Consider the following 21318-nt stretch of genomic DNA (forward strand, 5'->3'; position numbering starts at 1 on the left):
CCCATTACACTGTTTCATCATAGCACTCTGTCATGAATGTAATTTTTGTAAAAAAAAAATACAAAAAAGGTTAAAATCTATAAAACTTTTCAAAACTTTGGTGCAGAAAAGTACAGTTGTCTGTGCTGAACTTTCAGAATCTGTGTATTCCGGTTAATGCTGCACTAATGAGAGTGATGTATTCTGGCTAGCAAGGGGCCAGTCACTTGCTACCAGGAAATGCATGAGGTGCGGAAAGAGCAAGCAAGGCAATCTACCCAGATGACTTCTTCAACAAGAATCCTGTAATTCCCAAGGATGAGTCACAACCTGGTTCATCTTCCTGGGTGAAGCTCCTCCCATCATCTTCCAAGCTTCCATGTAGGAGTGAAGACAGCAGCAGTCAATTACATAGCAGGCTCTGACCTAATCAAGAGTGAGCACATCTGCATAAGAACAGTGCTTTAATTACCTCCTATGGGACTGTTTTCCGGAACACATCCACAACACTACAGGAGGCATTACTATATTAAAAACCAGACAGTAAAACAAGAAAAGCATGTGTTTTTCCTAAAGAAAGACTCCCTAAGTAAGGGAACAGTAAAACCCAATGAGAATCACATACTGGAAGAGGCACTCCTCTTTTATTTATTGCCTTAATCAAGTATCTGCAATTACATGAGAGGACCACACCTCTTATCAGTCACTACCTAGATACCCCTGCCAAGAGAACATGTGCTACCTTTAACATGACACATTAAATTATGTGGTTGAATCACTGCCTTAAAGGCCTTGCTAACATACCTACACAAATTATTATTGAAGTTATAGAAAGAATGTTGAGAACTATACCCAAAAATCACTAACAGAAAGCTAAAGTAGTCCCTGGAATGCTGTTTGCCTATTCCAAAATACACGCAGCTCTCAAGTTAAGAACATTGTTTCCCTGGGGCGACAATATCAACAGTACCAGAGAGATTACTGTAATAGCACAAAGATTATAAATCCTAGCTAACATGGGGATTCCAAAGCACATCACTCAGACGACCTCTGTTCTTGGCTGAAAACACTGTAGAAGGTTTTTTTTATATGGTTAGAGAAGAGGCCATTGCTCAAAAGCAATGCTCCGCATGCAGAAGATCCCAGGTTCAATCTGTGGCAGCTCAGTTAAAAGAATTTGAGATGGCAGGCTTGGCAAAGACTTCCACTTGAGATCCTAGAGAACATCAGTAAGAGTAGATACAACTCTATCTAATTTCAAATTACATATGCATTTGTACTTCGTGCAACAAGAGTCTGAGCCAATCATAGGCAAGACAGGCAAGGATTTTTTCAGTTGAGCATCTGGTAATTTCATGTGGTCTGAAACTAGACAGGGTGGCATGCAAAAAAATGCACATAAATGATCATTTTGCCCAAGCCTTCAACACGTATACAAAGCATACCTCCCTGAAATAAGTAGGGGCCTTATAACAGAACTCTCTGGATTTCAACTGGTGAAAATATTTTAAAGAAATTTAAAGAAGCAAATATGCAAACCACCGAACTATAACAAAATATTTGACTTGACAAAAATAGAAGGGAGGAAGAACACTGCAATGAATTACTTAACTGTAGAAGACACTAAGGCCCAAACCCTAGACAAACTTTCCAGCACTGGCATAGCTGTGCCAGTGGAACATGTGCTGCATCCTGCTGTTAGGTGGCACTCATGGAGGCTTCCTCAAAGTAAGGGAATGTTTGTTCTCTTACCTTGGAGCTGCATTGCCCTTATGTCAGTGCTGGAAAGTGGGTTAGGATTGTGCCCACAGCTATCATCATGTTCTTCAGTCAGAGGTTTATTTCAGTGACAGTAAACAGGAAGGACGGGGGGGGGGGGGATCCTAGGAATTGTTTGCTGGGCCTGTCACTCCCTCTACCCCTAACACAAACACACCACTTGTGACATCTCACAACACAAAAGAGTTTAACTAACAGCAACATTTGCATTTGTGTACACAAATCATGAGATGTTAGAATGACAGACACTGTTACTTATCTCACGAACAGAAAATGAACACAAGAAAGGAAAACCCAGGGGTCAGAAATCAGGCATAACTATAAAGGCTGTGGTGACAGAGATAAAGATGTTTCAGTAAATATGTTCAAGGAAGGAAGGGATGGTGAGATATCCTAGGAGGAAAAACCAGTAAGGAGGAGGGATAAAGAGCAGATTGCTAGTAGGTCAGCTGAACAGATTCCCATGTAGATCAGTGTGCTCTATGCTGAGATCCAGTGCAGATATAACATTCCCGATCTCCTCGCAATAGCCAGGATAGGTGGTCAAAAATGTTCCGAATTCTTCCTCTTCGTCGCAAACACAAAAGAATTACAAGCGACCCCTGCTCATTTGACAGGTTAGGGATCGGAGCAGTGGTGAAAAGCTGAAATGGTTGAAAAGAGGAACCCCAGTCTTTTTTTAATTTACAAATGTTGCTTCAAATGCTTTTTTAGCTAGCAAATTACAAATGTCTTTTTTTATCTTGCAATTCTGCAAATGGACTCTCAATTAACGCCTTCGGGAATGGGAACAGACCCAGAATTAAAGCTGGCGCTCTCTCTCTCTCTCTCTCTCTCACACACACACACACACACACACACACACCAGAACAGTTTGAATCACCAAGTCACATGCAGATCAACATGGAGGAGGGCAATTTTACCCTTTAGAACAACAGAGAGGTTGAAAGAGTGGAGTATGCGTTGAACAAATGGTTTCTGGGTATAACTGAAACGTGTTGAAAGAGCGGATCATCAAAAAACGAACGTCAGAAAGTGGGGGATACTGGTACCCTCCTCTTTTTGACACCAACCATAGTACAGCATTATGTCTCCACTGATGCAACTCTACCCACGGTTGGTTTGAAACCAGAGTCTGAGCAGATTTGCAAATTTGAGTTAATGCAGATGTATTACTACAGAATAGTTACTTCAAGAAACAGAAAGAAGTGGGGAATTTGTGCATGAAGAGCAAGACACACACAAGCCCACAGCATGCTCCCAATCTCCTAGCCATGGATAAGAAATCAGGAACATTACAGGCCAATTTAGAAAGTAATGAACAAGCTGCAATGAGCTTTAAGTTTGCACCCTTCCTGCTTCCCTTTCCTTCTGCTTTGAGTGTAAATGAGAAATGAAAGCTTCCACTTTCACTTTTGACTAAAAACAGAGTTTCCATTATTTATGAGGGAATGATGGTTTATGCTAATTCTAGTTAGTTCAAGCAAACAAAGTATCAAGCATAGGAGCGTGTGAGTTAGAGGCTCACCACAGTTCTTCCTGATCATCTCAGTTATGGTTTAGCAGCTGGTTGTCAGAACTGGGCCTACACCTGCACCAGACTTACAGACAAAGCAAATGCTACTGAAAGATACACTACAGTTTTATCATTGGCTTTATACATTCTTCTGTCATTGGTCAGACAAGGAGAGCATCAGCAAAAGCAGATTAGATATTCCCAATATTTCACAGATGTTTCCTGGATTACTCTGGACAAATACAATTAACCTTTCAAGAGCAGAAATGCAAGCCACTGGATAACACCTTTAAATGGAGCAGGCAACAGACGAACTACCGTATTTTTCGCTCCATAAGACGCACCTGACCATAAGACGCACCTAGTTTTTAGGTGAGAAAAACAAGGAAAAAAATATTCTGAACCAAATAGTGTAATAAAATATTTAATAAACTATAACAGAATAACATTTGAACCATGTAAAGTGAACAGCAGTCAACAGTGGCATTAAGAACCATTATCACTGTCATTAACAAATGGAGAGACTTAAAGGTTTGAGCACTCTAGTTTTCTGGAAACCCCAAGAACTCATCATCGCTAGAGTCAGAATTTATGAAGCTCACAAAAGCAGGTGCACACAAATAGGGGATCACATTACCTTTCTGCTACAATGATGTTCTGCCAAATTCCAATCCACTGGGCCTCGTGCCCGCTTAAGACTGATCAGTCCCCCTTGTGCAACTCACCAGTGCAGCAAGCAAAAATGAGTCCAGTTCCAGTCCACAGATGCCAAGTAAATCAGTCCCATCATTCAGAGTTACCAAATCAGAGTCCAGAGCCAATAAGCCAAATTACAGTCCAAGGTCAGGTTCCAGGTAGGTCAGTTAAATCCATCAGGGTATCCAAGTCCAGTCACAATCCACAGTCAGATTCCAAATTCAATAAACCCAGTCAGTCTCCTCCCCTACCTCCAACCTGCACTCCTTCAAAACCCACAAACCCTTTCTTCCTCTGGTACTCCTTATATCCCTGAGGGCCCTATTGCCTTCCAGTGACTGCAGCTGTGCAGCACACTCTGCTGGATGCCCAGGCCTTACCCTTAAAGGGGCCACTGCTGACATCACATCTACCTCCTCACCAGATCTTCCTGGATTCCAATACAAGGGGGAGGGGGAGCAGATCTCTATACAGACCAGTGCAAAAACAGGGGAAAGGTGTGGGGGAGGTAAGATCTTTGTATAGGCATCACAGCAAGACCAGTGCAAAACCCCTTGCACACAGAACCAACAGATGGAAGTGGGGGGGGGGTGCAGATCTCCATACATACCAGTGCAAAAGCAGGGGAAAAGTGTGGGGGAGGTAAGATCTCTGTATAGGCATCACAGCAAGACCATTGCAAAACCCCTTGCACACAGAACCAAAAAATGGAAGTTGGGGGGGGGGCGCAGATCTCCATACATAGCAGTGCAAAAGCAGGGGAAAAGTGTGGGGCAGGTAAGATCTCTGTATAGGCATCACAGCAAGACCATTGCAAAACCCCTTGCACACAGAACCAACAGATGGAAGTGGGGGGGGGTGCAGATCTCCATACATACCAGTGCAAAAGCAGGGGAAAAGTGTGGGGCAGGTAAGATCTCTGTATAGACATCACAGCAAGACCATTGCAAAACCCCTTGCACACAGAACCAACAGATGGAAGTGGGGGGGTGGCGCAGATCTCCATACATAGCAGTGCAAAAGCAGGGGAAAAGTGTGGGGCAGGTAAGATCTCTGTATAGGCATCACAGCAAGACCATTGCAAAACCCCTTGCACACAGAACCAACAGATGGAAGTGGGGGGGGACAGATCTCCATACATACCAGTGCAAAAGCAGGGGAAAAGTGTGGGGCAGGTAAAATCTCTGTATAGGCATCACAGCAAGACCATTGCAAAACCCCTTGCACACAGAACCAACAGATGGAAGTGGGGGGGGGCAGATCTCCATACATACCAGTGCAAAAGCAGGGGAAAGGTAAGTCAGCCCCAGTAGAGCCAATGGGGCTCACTCCCAGGGATGAGTGGACGGGAGAAAAGCCTGCCAGCGCCTCCTCTCCCAGGGAGGAGCCCGTCTCAGTCCCTGGGCTCCCTGGGCTCACTCCCTAGGCTCACAAGCCTGCCAGGGGCTCACTCCTAGGGATGCGTGGACAGGAGAGAAGCCCGCGATTGACTCATTTCGCCTGGAGATGGACTGGCAGCTCGAGGATCGACATAATGAGCACCCCTGCTCTAGGGGCTTGCTCAGCAAGACTGCCATCCCACCCACGCTTTCCTGGGAGTGAGCCCCAGTGACTCTGAGACTTACTTCTGAGTAGACACGCGAGCTTTCTCAGCGAGCCTGCCACGCCACCCACCCACCCCCGCTTTCCTGGGAGTGAGCCCCAGTGAGTCTGAGACTTACTTCTGAGTAGACACTTGGGCTTGCCAAGCGAGCCTGCCATCCCCCCCCTTTCCTGGGAGTGAGTCCCAGTGACACTGAGACTTACTTCTGAGTAGACACATGGGCTTTCGCAGCGAGCCTGCCATCCCACCCACCCACCCCCGCTTTCCTGGGAGTGAACCCCAGTGACTCTGAGACTTACTTCTGAGTAGACACGCGGGCTTGCTCAGCAAGACTGCCACCCCACCCACGCTTTCCTGGGAAGCGGAGCCGAGCAGAGCGGGCAGGGGGCGGGGCCAGGGGCGGAGTTTTTTGTTTTTTGTTTTTGCAGTATTCGCTCCATAAGACGCACACACTTTTCCCCCCACTTTTTTGGGGGGGAAAAGTGCGTCTTATAGAGCGAAAAATACGGTATTTAACTCTGCTGATTATGGATTTATTTCAGCAAGACAGATGCTATATGCTGACAGCTATGCTAGATTAGATATAAATCTTATCATGGTTGTGGTTGTGTCACAAGCAAAATTTAGAATTTCTAAAGCTGCAACAATAGCAATGTATACATGTTTACATAGAAACCGTCTATAATCAACTCCGCACTTGCAGAAGAGAAATTTAATAAAGTTGCCCAATTAACAATAGCCTTTTGGACACTGGTTAGAGGCTACAAAGCTGAAATGAAGCTCAGGGCATCCTGTCTATCGTACATCTGCACAAAAGACAGGGTGCACTAGTATTGGCTGCAAAAGCAGAGACTGGTGACAAGCACTCTAAGAGTTAGTGCAAACAATGTATCTTGGAACAATATAACTACCCAATTACAGCTACCAGGATATGCTTTGATTGATCTGGAGTGCTTTTCTTGTGAGCCTTTCAGTCACTTTATTTCCAGCTTTCCTAGGCTACAGGGAAAGAACACATTTGCCTTTAATAAGCAGAAAAGGTGAATGTATTTTCCACACAGGCACCAAAAAAAGGACATTGCCCCAGAAGACGCACCAGTAGAACTTCTGTAATCATCTAGACAACAAACATGTTTTCCTAGAGGCCAGAGAAACCAGCTGACTCTGTAGTTACTGTGCACACACACAAAACAGAAGGAGTAAGATTCCTCTGAACTGGAAGACAGAAGGAATCAGAGAAGGGGGGAAAGGGTTAATAAGCACTGTGAGCAATTTTCCCATTCCGATTCCAAAAGACACTTGTTAAGCAGTATCAAAGCTTCTGCTATGACAAAATTGTTCCTTTCTGCACATGCATGTAGCTTATAAGCACTCATTCAACTCTCTACTATCACCATCATAGGACACGCTGGAAGTTAGGTTCCAAGTTATCCACCAGAGGGCGCCCATGCTGCTCTGTAAAACTCAGATGGACAGAACGAAGAGTGACATTCAAGAACTAAGGAGCTCAAAGGAATTGCATTTGTAGCAGAGAGGTGAGCATGAACATTTTCATCCTGGAATTACTTGCAGCGCTTTCCCGCTTCAGGTGAAGAAACTGGCACAGCAGTCACCACACCTCAAAGCTTACCTCGTTCTAATAATAAAACACCAATTATGCTAGTGATTTCCGAATGAGTCACCAAACATGCATAGCCATAAATATTCAAACATGCATAATAGAATTTCTCTGCCAGGCCAGGGCTAGGCAATACCTATCCTTTGAATCAGATGCTTCCAAACTGATTCTTTCGCACACTGAAAGGGCTTCTGCTTTTCCCGGGTAACCTCCTAATATTGTCTATTAGCCTGTAACTGACGCTACAGATTCCCCCTGGTACTTAACAGATATGAGAAGAACTGCCAGCAAGCAATACCTTAGACTTTCATAGTGTCCTTCAAAGCTTTCTGAACCCTTAGCACCAGAGAAAACCAACTCAGCAAATCATGAAACCACAGCTACATTTTTCACACAGATGTTGTACAGTAATTACAACTGAGAATGTTTGGGTAACATGGTCATGTTGAATGTTTTGTAACAAATGAAAAGGTGGAATATAAATTTGTAAAACTACATTCTGATAACTTTGGAAAAGCACTGTGGTACCCAGTTACTACTTAAAATAGCCGACTAGCAACCTTTACTGCACTTCCTAATCATCACTGTTGCAATTAGGGAGCGTTCAAGTATTTTTATACCAGGCACACAGCCAAGAACGACTGATGGTTCCGAGAGTTTCTTGCCTTAAGATTTTCCAGCAGACATTGTGAAAATGAAACCAAGAATTGAGACCTCTCACATGACACCAGATGAGAGTCAGGAGATTTGAACTTACCTGTCACTTCCCCTTCTCAGAGGTTGCAGGGTGGCTCAGGCTCTGATAGTTGGGAGAACTACATATCAAGCACTAGTTAATATTTTGGACACTTCTGCACAGTTCTATGCATATCTACTCAGAAGTAAATGCCATTTTCTTCAGTGAGGTTTACTCACAGGAAAATATGAGAAACTGGACAAACACTCAAACGTAGCTGTCTGGAGCAGGAGCTGCGACTCCATTTCTGCAATTGCAGAAGTCAAGCTGCCTAGCAAGAATATGCTAGGCACATATGTAAGTTTCATGTTCAGATCTGATCCCACAAACATGGAAAACACTTGTGTGGCTTAAGATAATCTTGACTGTAAATGTACTTTCTGATCCAGATTAACAAGTGATATAAGATCCAGAGAAACCAAGGGGGGGGGGAAATACAGCACCTTTCAGAGCAATGAAAACAAGTATCTTTTCTGTAAGAAGCTGTACTAATTGCTGTTAAAAAAATAAACCCTCACAAATCTAATTCATCTTCAGGCAGAAGGGAGCCCCCTGCCCTGCAGCTGACAAGGAATACTATAATGGGGCTTTTCATTGAACTCTTGATTAAGTGCCACAACTCCAAAAATAGACTATCCAAGGTTAACCAGAATATTGGAAGCCATGTACTCCTTATTAGTGTCACATATCCTCACAGGCAGCCTGCTCTGCACGATTCAAGAGAAGCTCTTCGAAAAGACAGAAATCAAGCCTCCCACCCCTCAGGAGGCTGCAGCTTTGCAGCACAGCATGAATTCATTCAGCAATGAAAGTATATTTGCTTAACTAATTGAGAGAAAACAAGCGTTGTGTTATATCATCTCTGCAGCAAGTGAACTTCCCAGAAGATAATTTATACAAAGTCTCACGCTAAATTAGCTACTGTTCTCAACAAGAAGGAACCAACCCCTTGCTAGAAGTTTACATAACCTTGAGATACCTCTGACTCTGCATTCTAGCATGCAAGGAATTCCGGACTTCACTTTGACTCCAGTGCTTTTGAGGTGTGCCATCTGCCCCCACATTCCATCATGACCTCTTAAGAGCAAGGAGGAACCCACACTTAATTTTACCAACTATGAGTTAAGTCAGGACCTCAAGGAAGCAGAGTGAGTCATTGTTATTGGTTGCTCAAAGGTGGAATTCTCTTCCTTTGGAGATGCATCAAAGTCCATGTTAGTGCGTCTTACTGAAGAGGTGAAAGATGCTCACATTAGTTTGCGTGATCTGGTTATAAGAAAGGTTTAAATCAGTGGTTCTCCCACATTTAGCATAGGGACCCACTTTTCAAAATGAGAGCCACCAGAAGTGATGTCATGACCAGAACATAATCAAATAGGAAATTTTTTAGTAATCCTAGGCTGCAATCCTACCCGCACTTACCTAGGAGCAAGTTCCATTTACTACCATTGTTAAAATAATATATATAGTAGCATGTTCAAAGTACAGGTCTGGAACATTTCCCCAAATGCAGTCACATATCATGGTAGCATCAAGTCTAATATATTAAAAATAAAATACTGAATGGGGACCCACTGAAGATTGGCTCATGCGACGTACCTAGTGAGGTCCAACCCACAGTTTGAGAAACACTGGTTTAAATAGTTACAATTAGAGTTCACAGTAACACTGGATTAAAATAAGTGACAATGAGATTAGCATTATAAGAACATAAGAACAGCCCCACTGGATCAGGCCATAGGCCCATCTAGTCCAGCTTCCTGTATCTCACAGTGGCCCACCAAATGCCCCAGGGAGCACACCTGATAACAAGAGACCTGCATCCTGGTGTCCTCCCTTGCATCTGACATAGCCCATTTCTAAAATCAGGAGGTTGCACATACACATCATGGCTTGAACCCATAATGGATTTTTTCTCCAGAAACTTGTCCAATCCCCTTTTAAAGGCATCCAGGCCAGATGCCGTCACCACATCCTGTGGCAAGGAGTTCCACAGACCGACCACATGCTGAGTAAAGAAATATTTTCTTTTGTCTGTCCTAACCCTCCCAACACTCAATTTTAGTGGATGTCCCCTGGTTCTGGTGTTATGTGAGAGTGTAAAGAGCATCTCTCTATCCACTTTATCCTTCCCATACATAATTTTGTATGTCTCAATCATGTTCCCCCTCAGGCGCCTCTTTTCTAGCCTGAAGAGGCCCAAATGCCATAGCCTTTCCTCATAAGGAAGGTGCCCCAGCCCCGTAATCATCTTAGTCGCTCTCTTTTGCACCTTTGCCATTTCCACTCTGTCCTTTTTGAGATGCGGTGACCACAACTGGACACAATACTCCAGGTGTGGCCTTACCATCAATTTGTACAACGGCATTACAATATTAGCTATTTTGTTCTCAATACCTTTTCCAATGATCCCAAGCATAGAATTGGCCTTCTTCACTGCCGCTGCACATTGGGTCGACGCTTTCATCGACCTGTCCACCACCACCCCAAGATCTCTCTCCTGATCTGTCACAGACAGCTCAGAACCCATCAGCCTATATGTGAAGTTTTGATTTTTTGCCCCAATGTGCATGACTTTACACTTACTTACATTGAAATGCATCTGCTGTTTTGCTGCCCATTCTGCCAGTTTGAAGAGATCCTTCTGGAGCTCAATCACTTCTGGTCTTCACCACTCGGAAAAGTTTGGTGTCATCTGCAAACTTAGCCACCTCACTGCTCACCCCTGTCTCCAGATCTGGCACCTCAGAACTAGATATTACTACAGAAAATTATCCATATGATAGTGTCTAGATTTCTGTAAGAATTTGAACCCTAGTCTATTTCAGTTTTCATAACACAAAGTACCACTGAAAAAAGGCCACTCTGCAACTAGCTCAGAATAGCTCACTTGCCATTTTAAGGTTGGTAAGCAGTCCCTAAAATAAAAGTCAATAAACAGCAATGAAGTTGCAGAGAATCACTGATGATGAGTCGTAGAGAATCTCTGGCCCGGCCCAGCTCACTTAACAGCTTCTCTCCCATCTCCAACAGAACTACAACAGTGCCAACTACATAGTGCAGTCAGAAAGTAAGACCTACTCAAAAACTGCTTCTTTACTGTTACGAACCATTTTATTCATGATTTAAGAACAGTCTGATACCATGTTCTAAAACCAAAGAAAGCAGCAGTAGAGAGCACCTACCTCTTCCACAGAAGTCCAGCACTTGCCGTTACTGCTGTTGTGCCTACAAAAGCCACCATCATCAGCCTGCGCCTACTACGGATAGACTGGGCTGTTCCATAGCGTCTCCTAGAAACGGCAGCTAAGCCCGCCACAGCAGGAAGAAGACGAAAGCGAAACATTCTGCAAAGAAAAGCAAAGAGTATGGTGAGAAATGCAGCTCAAAAGACATTCTGATTTTATTACAGTCAATCAGGTTTATTTAAAGAACTGTATCTTTCATCTCCTTTGAAGTTCACAAATTAGCAGCAGACATCAAGTGAGGAGAATAGGAAATTTATTTATTTATTTATTTATTGGACTTGTGATCCGCCTTTCTCCCCAAAGGGCACCCAATGAGCAGTTACCTTCCAAAAGCAGTAAAAGTTTCTGCTCTAATTTAGGAGCAAAACACACACACAGTGGTGCTGGGGTTTAGGCACCCAAACCCAGAGAAGCTGAAGTGCAACTTCTGAAGTATCAGTCATGAGCACCTCACAAAAGGAGTGACACCAAAGTTGTACGAAGTGCTGAGAAATGGCAGGTCACCTCCCAAGGCAGAGTCAATGACAACCTGGGGTCCAAAATGTAAAGTCTGTCTAAGGGGCAATGGCTGGAATGAAAATGCAGGCAGATTCAATTTAATGAACACTACCATACAGATGATACCAGACTGGAAGGGATAAGGCAGCAGGTTGGCAGCAAATGACATCTGAAGCAAAAGTATGAAGCCAGTGCAAAACTGGATTCTGGTCAGTGTCCACACCAAGACTCAAGGTGGACTTGGGGGGGGGGGGAGATGAATGGCTAGGCCAGGCCAAATAAATGGACTACCTGAGAGACTGAAGTTAGATGAGAATAGGGATAACAATGTTACAGTACAAGAGGCACCAGAGTACTGACCAAGAGGCTCTGTACACTGGTGGATCCTGACAACATAAAGCCATGACCTACATTACACAGTTACTGGATGCAACATCTGCTATTAAGTCTGAATGCTTGTTGCTGATCTTATGATAGAGACTGCTATTTAGCACTTGTGTCACAACCTTATTACTACAATGGTGTTGTCAACCACACAACAAACAGCAACAGATTTCACCCTCAACACCTCTGTCTGCCACTATGGAGAAACATTAAGACAGCAGTATAGAACTATTAAGACTTTGCAAGTTCCTAAGAGCTGCAGGGTTGATAGCTCCAACAAGTATCACAAGAAGACTCCAGCATCAGTTTTTCCAAGTTTCTGCCCAACATCCCTCATGAAAATCATATTCTGATTTTCAAAACATTTATTTTCCTTTAGATACACTTAGGGGGAAAAGTCATTGAAATAAAACACTGTAGATTATGGCAGTTGCTTCTTATCTAGACTTTGTATCTTAGGGAACATTAGCTACCATTTTGCTTCAGAGGACCTCTCTGCAACATCCAAAACTAATGAGCCTGGCTAATACTCATCTGTAATTAAGATCTTCTACATCTTGAAGCTCATATTTTATAACCAACAACCTTTAGTTCACTGGCCAGATGACTGTCTGAAAGAAAGTGGAAAGTTGGCTACTGATCTAAGTGTTATTTAAAACGTGAAGCCTTTAAAGTGGAAAAAATGTGTCTAAGCACAAACAACATTTTAAAAAGCACCTGTGGGAACTGCAAAAATGGAAACATTTGAAATAATAATGACTTCAATATGTAAGCACCTTTACTCTGAGATGCAGTGTTTCCATCTTGTAGAATACCCATAGGTCTAAACCATTTTAATCATAAAGCTATAATCTAATGCTGGCTTTTCAACTGTCTCTTTTTGTAAGTACTACCTTTCCTAGATACCCACTTTGAAAGCACCATCAGCCATCTCCAGTTTATGAGGGTGGGTCAGGCAGGGCAGTGTTAAGTGGTCACAATGGAAATGGGACCAAGTTCCACCTAATGGAGGCTAATGGATCCAGAAGGTTTCCTGAGGGCTCTGGGGGATTTTCCCACTGCCAAGACTGGCATCTCATCTGAGGCCCTGGTTGACCTCTGGAATGGGGAAAATGACCAGGGCAGTGGATGAGATTGCTCCGGAGCGACCTCTGCCAAGTCGCTCAGAGCGGCTCCTTGGTTCACTGAGGAGCTGCAAATGATGAAGCGGCAGGGTAGGCTTCTAGAGCAACGGTGGCAGAAAACTTGTGATGAATCCAATCGGACATGGAGTAGAGCTCACTACAGAGCTTATTCCGTGGTGGTGGTAGCAGCGAAGAGATCTTTCTTCTCTGCTACCATTGCGTCTGCTGAGAAGCATCCAGCAGAGCTGTTCCGTGTGGTTCAAGGTCTCCTCCATCAGGCCCCTCCAGCAGACCAGGCAGAACACACGGTCAGCCGCTGCGACATGTTTGCAAAACATTTTGCAGATAAAATAGATCGTATTTGTCACAACTTGGATGCCGCCGTGACAATGCCTGGTGATATCTCCTTGGCAACTGTTTTCCGGTGTTGTGGGATTCTTTTCAGCTTGTAAAGCCTGAGGATGTGGACAGACTCCTTTGGAGCGTGAGGCCATCTGCCTGCCTACTTGACCCTTGCCCAGCTTGGCTAATAACAGCTGCCCGGGGGGGGGGGGCTGGCTGAGTGGACAGGGAGGGTGGTCAACTCTTCTTTGATGGAGGGGACGTTACCACTAGCTTTGAAACAGGCGGTGGTTCAGCCCTCCTGAAGAGGCCCTCCCTGGATTCCACTGAATTAGGCAACTACTGGCCAGTCTCCAACATCCTGTTTCTGGGCAAAGTGGTTGAGCGAGTGGTGGTGTCTCAACTCATGAAGCGGATTATCTGGATCCTTTTCAATCTGGTTTCAGGCCGTGCTTTGGGACTTAAACCGCCTTGGTGGATGACCTACGCCGGGGACTGGACAGAGGAAGTGTGTCCCAGTTGGTCCCGCTGCACCTCTCAGTGGCTTTCAATACCATCAACATGGTATCCTTCTGGGCCAATTGGCCAAGTTGGGAGTTGGAGGCACTGTTTTACAGTGGTTCTGCTCCTACTTGGAGGTTCGGTCCCAGATGGTTGTGCTGGGGGATGCCTGTTCGACACCCTGGCCCTTGAGGTGCGGGGTGCCACAGGGTTCAATTCTGCCCCCCATGCTATTTAACATCTACATGAAACCGCTGGGAGAGGTCATCCGGGGGTTTGGAGTGGGGTGCCATCAATATGCTGATGACACCCAGCTCTATCTCTCCTTTCCTCCAGTCTCCAGGGTGGCGGTTGAGATCCTGGAGCACTGTCTGGAGATAGTGAGGATCTGGATGAGGGCTAACAAGTTGAAGTTAAATCTGGGTAAGACAGAGGCTCTCCTCATTTGGAAATCCTCAAGGCAGGTGCTAGAGTTTCGACTTGCACTGAATGTGGTTGCACTCTCCCTGAAGGAGCAGGTCCGCAGCTTGGGGGTCCACCTGGACTCACAGCTGCTCCTGGATTCCCAGGTGGTGGCTGTGGTCAGGGGGGCCTCTGCTCAGCTTTGCGCCAGCTGCAGCCATACTTGGATTGTGCAAACCTGGCCAAGGTGATCTGTGCCATGGTGACATCGAGGTTAGACTATTGTAATGTGCTCTATGTGGGGCTGCCCTTGAAGACGGTTCGGATACTGCAATTAGTGCAGAACACGGCAGCCCGTGTAGTTACTGGAGGTAGGCAGTTTGACTTTGGTCGGACCGCTGTTCCAGCGGCTGCACTGGCTGCCCATTCGTTTCCGGGCCCAATTCAAGGTGCTGGTTTTGACATTTAAAGCCCTATACTGCTCTGGGCCAGGGTATCTTAGAGATTGCTTACTCCCATACAATCCAGCTTGACCTCTTAGGTCATCAGAGAAGGACTTTTTACAAGTGCCACCACCCAAGGAGGTACGTGGGGCAGCAGCAAGAAATAGGTCCTTCTCAGTAGTGGCACCAACGCTATGGAATTCCCTCTCCCTTGACTTATGAACTGCTCCCTCTCTTGAAAATTTTCAGCGAGGCCTGAAGACTCTTCTGTTTAGACAAGAGTTCCTGGGCTTTTTAACATCATTTTTTAACATATTTTAATACCTTTTTAACACCTGGTTACAGGCCTGGATCCTTTTATAAACTGCTGCTCTCTGCTCTTACACTTCCACCTCACTGCCGTTTTTAAGATGTGTTTTGCAAATATGTTTTTATCTTGTATTTTAAATTGTGTTTTTAATTTATGTTTTTAACCACTGTTGTAAGCTGCCTTGGGTCCCTTTGGGGAGAAAGGTGGGTTAGAAATAAAGTTGTTAATAATAATAATAATAATAATAATAATAATAATAATAATAATAATAATAATACCACCTGCCATACCACAAAGAACCAATAAATGAAAAGCACTTATCTAATACCTCTGCTAACTGAGTAAGAGGCACTTTTTCAAGTGGGTGCTCCTCTTTTTTTAGCAGGGGGAGAGTAACTGGCCCTCCTCACCCCAGCAGTGTCTTTTCTAGTGGCTTCCTGCTGGTGTTCTTTTGCATCTTTTTGGATTGTGAGCCCTATTGGGACAGGGAGCCATTAATTATTTGATTTTTCTCTGTAAACCGCTTTGTGAACTTTTTGTTGAAAAGCGGTATATAAATACTGTTAATGATGATGATGATGATGATGATGATGATGCAAACAGAGACCTGAAATGTGAAATGGAATTTTACTACCTTTTCCACTTATATAGAACATTTGCCACACTTCCATGATAAAAATGAATCTACTATCATTACCACCACCACCACACCTTAGGTATAGTGAAGATATATGGTCCCCCAATCTCTTAGCCAAGGTTAAGAGATCAAGAGCACTATGCATGCCCAAGTACTGCTCCTCCTTCACTTGCTTTTTGGGAATTAACCATGATTAGCATTATCAACTAACAGCCCAATTCTTATCCAATTTTCCAGTGCTGGTGCTGCTGTGCATATGGGATATGCACTGCTTCCTGTGTTTGGGATGCAATCAAAGAGGCCTCCTTAAGGTTTGGGAACATTTTGTTCCCTTACGCCCGGGCTGCATTGCAGTTGCATCAATACTAGAAAGTTGGATAGGATTGAGCTGTAAGTTAACTATGGTTAACAAACTGGCTTCTGACCCTGGTTCCTACCATTGCAGCAGGATTGCAGTTAACCATGAATAGCATTGACTTTGGTGAAGATGATACACATTGGTTATTGCTGAAACAGGAAAAGAAATTCATGTCAGGAGGAAGAGGAAAGAGTATGCACTCCCAATTTCTTAAACATGGTTAAGAGATTGTGGGATTTAACTGAATAAAATTTACACCTACCCTTAAGGTAATTTTTTTTTTTTTGGCTAACCAAGAAATCACAGTCACAACAAAGCTGCAGCCATAGATCTAAAAGCTACTGCACAAATCTCTACCAGAACAAGCCTGCAAACAAGACTTCAGCCAGTGGGGTTTCTTATAGTTCCAAAGATTACTATAAACTTCTGAGAGAACCACCAATATTTAAGCGGACTAGAGCAGTGAAGTATCACAATGTCTGAAGGCTCTGGGGTCAATTAGACAAACATACCACTTTTAGTACATCATCCTTAGCCACATAGCTGAAAGACAAGGGAGTCATAAAAGGGATAATTACAAGCGAAACAGAGACAAATACTGGATTTCATAAAAAAAACTTAGAGAGTCTACTGGGATGTATCAGGAACCCCTGATACAGTTCTAGAAATAAAGTGTGAGGGGGTGGAGGTAGACAGGCTTGAAGAAAACAAGTTGCAGGTAGAGAAAAAAGGGAAGGCGAAAGTTAAGCAACACAGCTGTTCACAGCTTTCAAGCTTTTCCCCACACTAACATCTGAAACATTTGCCTTTTCCTTGAGCACCAAATGCCTCTTTCTCATTACGCTTCCTCAAACCCCACTGCTCTCCTAAGCTCTTGTGTTTGAAGGCGGTAGGGACCAGTGAAGCCTTGAAAAGCATGATACTGCTGAATGAAGCCTATGATGGACAAACTTGAATTACATTAATTCAAGTAAGGAAAGCCAAATTTGAAGACATCACTTTTTTTTTGCAAAAGTGAATTTCATTTGGGGTTTTTTTTTTAAGTATCCAAAGCAGCCAGTGAGCTTAGTCAGTAGTGTGCTATTTTTAAAAGCAGTTTATTCACATGCAGCATTTTTCAGCAGACCCCTTGCTCTGTCCAATTTGTTCATTCTTCATCATAGGCCTGACAATACATTAGGTACTCTTGGCCTCTTCCACACAGCTACTTGGCAGGCAGCTCTGCACTTTATAAGATTACTTCCTAAGACTTCCAATAATACCAAAACCTATATTGCCTTTGAAGTCCAGACTGGCAACCTATGTCAACACAAGCTTAAAAAAATGCAGGACCGCCCCCAGTTCGGACAGAAGTTCCCAGCATGTGCTTTCTTTAATCTGACAGATGCAAGCTCAGTTCCCTAACTTTGAAAGCAAAGTCTTTGCAAGTATGGTATTATGTTTACACGCATGTAGACATATCCACATGTAACAAGTCTATATAAGGGAACACACTGCTGGCATTTACACAAGAACGTGAGCACATGAATCATTCTGATGTGGTGCAGAGTAATGCTGCCGAATTGTTCAGCCATTGTTAACAGAAGTTTGCACAGGATTGCACGTTCTTCCCCACTTATCTCCTTTCCAGAGAACCAGTGTTCCATTGCTGGCCCCAATTACAGTTCCTACTTAAGCAATAAACTGAAACCAGTCATGTTTTCACATCATGCCTTAAGGAGTGAGACTAGTTAAATACCTGCAGTTAACAGTAATACCATCACAGTTAGACCCTGAAATGTGAATCTGTACTCCAAAAGAACAGAAAAAGAGAGCATGCCATCTCTCAGCCAGTTCCCGATTTGCGTAACCATGGTTATGCAACTGGCAGCATTACATCCGCATCAGTCCAACACACACACGCACAGTCCTAGTTTATTGCTAGTAAAAAAAACACAACATTTGACAACCTGAAAAGTCAAATTATGCAAGCTCACCACAAGAGGAAATACGCAAGTTTTATAAAACATCTAAAATTTATTCAGACCACATTTTGGGAGTAGCACATGCATGGGTTAAGTTCTCAGTACAAAATGTAAAAAATGGTGAAGCAACTGGTGGATGAAGCTGGAAGCCACTGCTCTAGAGCAGAGGTGCCCAAACCACTGCCCGGGGTCCACTTGCAGCCCTCAGGGACTCCCAATCTGGCCGGTGGGGAATCCCCAGTCTCCAATGAGCCTCTGGCCCTCCAAAGACTTGCTGAAGCACACGCTGGCCTGACAAAACTGCTCTCAGTGTGAGGGCAACTGTTTGACCTCTCCTGTGAACTGTGGGACAAGGGATCCTTCCACTGCTTGCTTTTTCACATCTGTTATGCAGCAGTGGCAGTGCAGGAAAGGTTGGCCTTGCTTTGTACAAGGCCTTTTATAGGTCTTGAGCTGTTGTAAAACCTTCATTCATTCATATAAGTTCCATCTCTGATAGATTCATTTATTCAAATTTGAAATGTAAATTAATTATTTTTTCCTGGCCCCCAACACAGTGTCAGAGATGATGTGGCCCTCCTGCCAAAAGGTTTGGACACCCCTGCTCTAGAGTAAAAAAGGAAGCGATATTCTGAGCGGCAGGCCTTATACCCTCCTGGAACTTCCCTCAAGACCATATTTATTTAGCCCCAGTTATATTTCTGCAAGATATGCTAAGCTTGGTCGACTTCTCCACAAGTGGCCTTTTCAAAGAGGAAGGCAGGGAGAAAAAAAGAGCACAACGGTATGGTTGACTTGGAAGAGAGAGAAGAGTTTGTGAAAAGAGCAAACCTCAGTGCTGCTGCATTAGCCTCATTATCTGAAGGGGCCTCTCTCACACAAGAGCCTTCTAGCAGAGGAGACGTGCTTTCTGAATAGGAAAGCCACTGAAGGGAGCTCCTCCCTGCCTTTTTAGCAGCTGATGAATCCTTTTGCAGCAACTTGTGCCACACTGCACTGCAGCTCCGGCAAGCAGCCTGGCTTGGTCAGCCGCGGAGCTCTGAAGCAAACATGCACCGTAGGGGAAGAGAGCAAAGCAGCTTCTCTTGACGGCTTACCCCAAGGAAAAGAAAGTCATGAAGGAAATAGGAGTCCAGCAGCCCTACTCCCAGCAGCCTCCTCAAAACTAGTCTGTATTGGTGCCAGAGAAACGGCTGCTGGGGGAGGCAGTGGGGGTGGTGTGAGGGCAGAAACTGTGGTATAGAGCTTTAGTCCTGAAAAAGCAGAGATGCAAAGGCATAAGACCACACAGGAATGTCCTTCCCTCTCTCACCAGGTGTATGGAAGCTGATTATAGTTACTCTGTGGTGAAGAAAAAGCCTTTGGCATTTCTCAAAGGCCTTCTCTTTTATTACTTTTCATATTCCAGAACTGTGTCCTATCACTGAAAACCCACTCTGAGGGTTAAGCTGAGCAGGAGTATATACATATCTGTTGTACTGATACGCCACTGCCCTTCTTTCAAGGAGCTCAGGGCACTCCCTCCCTCATGGCTTTTTGGCGAGTGCTCAAAACATACCTGGCATTTGGCATATCTGGCATTTGGTTGCTGAGCAGATACGGGCCCTCTGCACCTCTGAAATACTGCTGTGACTTTTGACTTTGCTGTGACAATCCACCCTGGACGCATTTGTTCCCCAATGGCTCAATGATGTGTGTTAAGTCTTGCTTTGTATTTATGTTTCACTGTTTAATGTTAAAATTAATGTTTTTAATACTTCTTATCTGTTACACTTTGCACTTTATTTTGGAGTGTTGGTAAGCCACCTTTGGCTTTGCTTTGGCATAGGAAAGGCAGGATATATATTTCATAAATAATAAAAAAAGCAGATATGGTGTTTAACCCACTGAGGGTCTTTTCTGTGGAACAACGGTGGGGACCTACCCTCACAACAATCCTGTATGGTAGCCTCGGATGAGAGAGAAAGTGAGCACAAATGACATGTGCAAATGTCACCTATCAAGCTTTGTGACAAAAAGATATTTTGAACTTGTGCCTTCTTGGCCCCACGGCAACACATTACACCACTCTGACTCACTGTAGAGACAGAAGGCATATCCATTTCGGTGACTATCCACTTAATGGGTCCATTACTGGCAATGAGACCCTTATCCTTAAAGGGTCACTAGCATGGTTCCATAGAAAGGCTTGCAATAGTAACTAACATTCATTCATTTCAAAATACCAGGAACATGCTGGGGATGATGACTAGGTATAGAAAGGCAGACAGGAGGGACAAGGTTTTTTGAAAGCCAGAGATTACTTGCACTCTCAGCCAGCCTTTGTGATATTTAGCTTCAATCTATATATTGACATAGATCTCACTGAAACCAATAGTGTATTCCTGGGTAGTTCGAAAGCTCAAGAGGGGCTTGCCCTTTCTTCCTCCTGGAGACAAATCACGCAGTGGGACCTGGGAACTTGTCAAATGGGAAAAGAAGAGCTGCAATGGCAGCAAAATCAGATGCAGGGAAATTTATAAAAATGAAGCTCAGAGGCGCCAGACTGAACTCAAACCCATGCTTTTACAGGGGGAAAAGAATCTTCAATTCCAGCTTCCTTGGTTGTAATAGAAAGAAGTTCAGGAAAATAAAGAAGTTCTAAATGTGTGCAGTCGATGCAACGTGAAAGAACTGGAGCTTCAAGCGGGCTTGACCCACCCAGAGGCAGCCCATGCCCTCACACTCCCTGAACCACTCCACAAAACACCACACCTCAGATGTGTGCCCCCTCCCCACAGATGAGGGGGAATGGAAGGCAAGCAAGTGGGTGGACGGGTGGGCATAAGCTGCAGCCATGTTATTACCCCTCCTCCTCCCTCCAGCACTGCTTTCAACAGATAATAAAAGTGCTGCTGGAGAGAGAAGGGAAATGGAAAAGATAAGAAGTTGCATTGGCTCCAAATCGCCTCTCCCCACTCATGCTTACAAAGCACTAAGTGGGCAGGAATAAGCAATGTGGTGTCCACTCACCCCCTTCCCTTCACTTTCCAGGAGTGCTAATTGCAGACCCCCCTCTCCATGCTGCTGCTGTTCATTGGAAACAGAATTAGCATGGAGGTTGTGCACTGTGCTTCTGGTAAACGAATGGAAAGGGAGGTGGGCTCCAGATCACCTCTCCCTGCCTACTGAGTGCTTACA

At 44.3% G+C, this 21318-nt stretch overlaps 1 protein-coding gene across 1 annotated transcript in view; it reads right to left on the bottom strand.

Moving 5' to 3' along the window:
* The window catches only part of MICU1 (mitochondrial calcium uptake 1), a 171302-nt gene that overhangs the window by 134034 nt on the left and 15950 nt on the right, over positions 1 to 21318 (bottom strand). Inside the window, exon 2 of the mRNA XM_066620365.1 lies at positions 11113 to 11274. Within this exon, the coding sequence (XP_066476462.1) occupies positions 11113 to 11273 (161 nt within the window). The 5' untranslated portion in view covers position 11274. The remainder of the gene's footprint in view (positions 1 to 11112; positions 11275 to 21318) is intronic.

Source organism: Tiliqua scincoides, chromosome 3, assembly GCF_035046505.1.
Source record: "Tiliqua scincoides isolate rTilSci1 chromosome 3, rTilSci1.hap2, whole genome shotgun sequence".
Taxonomy (NCBI): Eukaryota; Metazoa; Chordata; class Lepidosauria; order Squamata; family Scincidae; genus Tiliqua; species Tiliqua scincoides.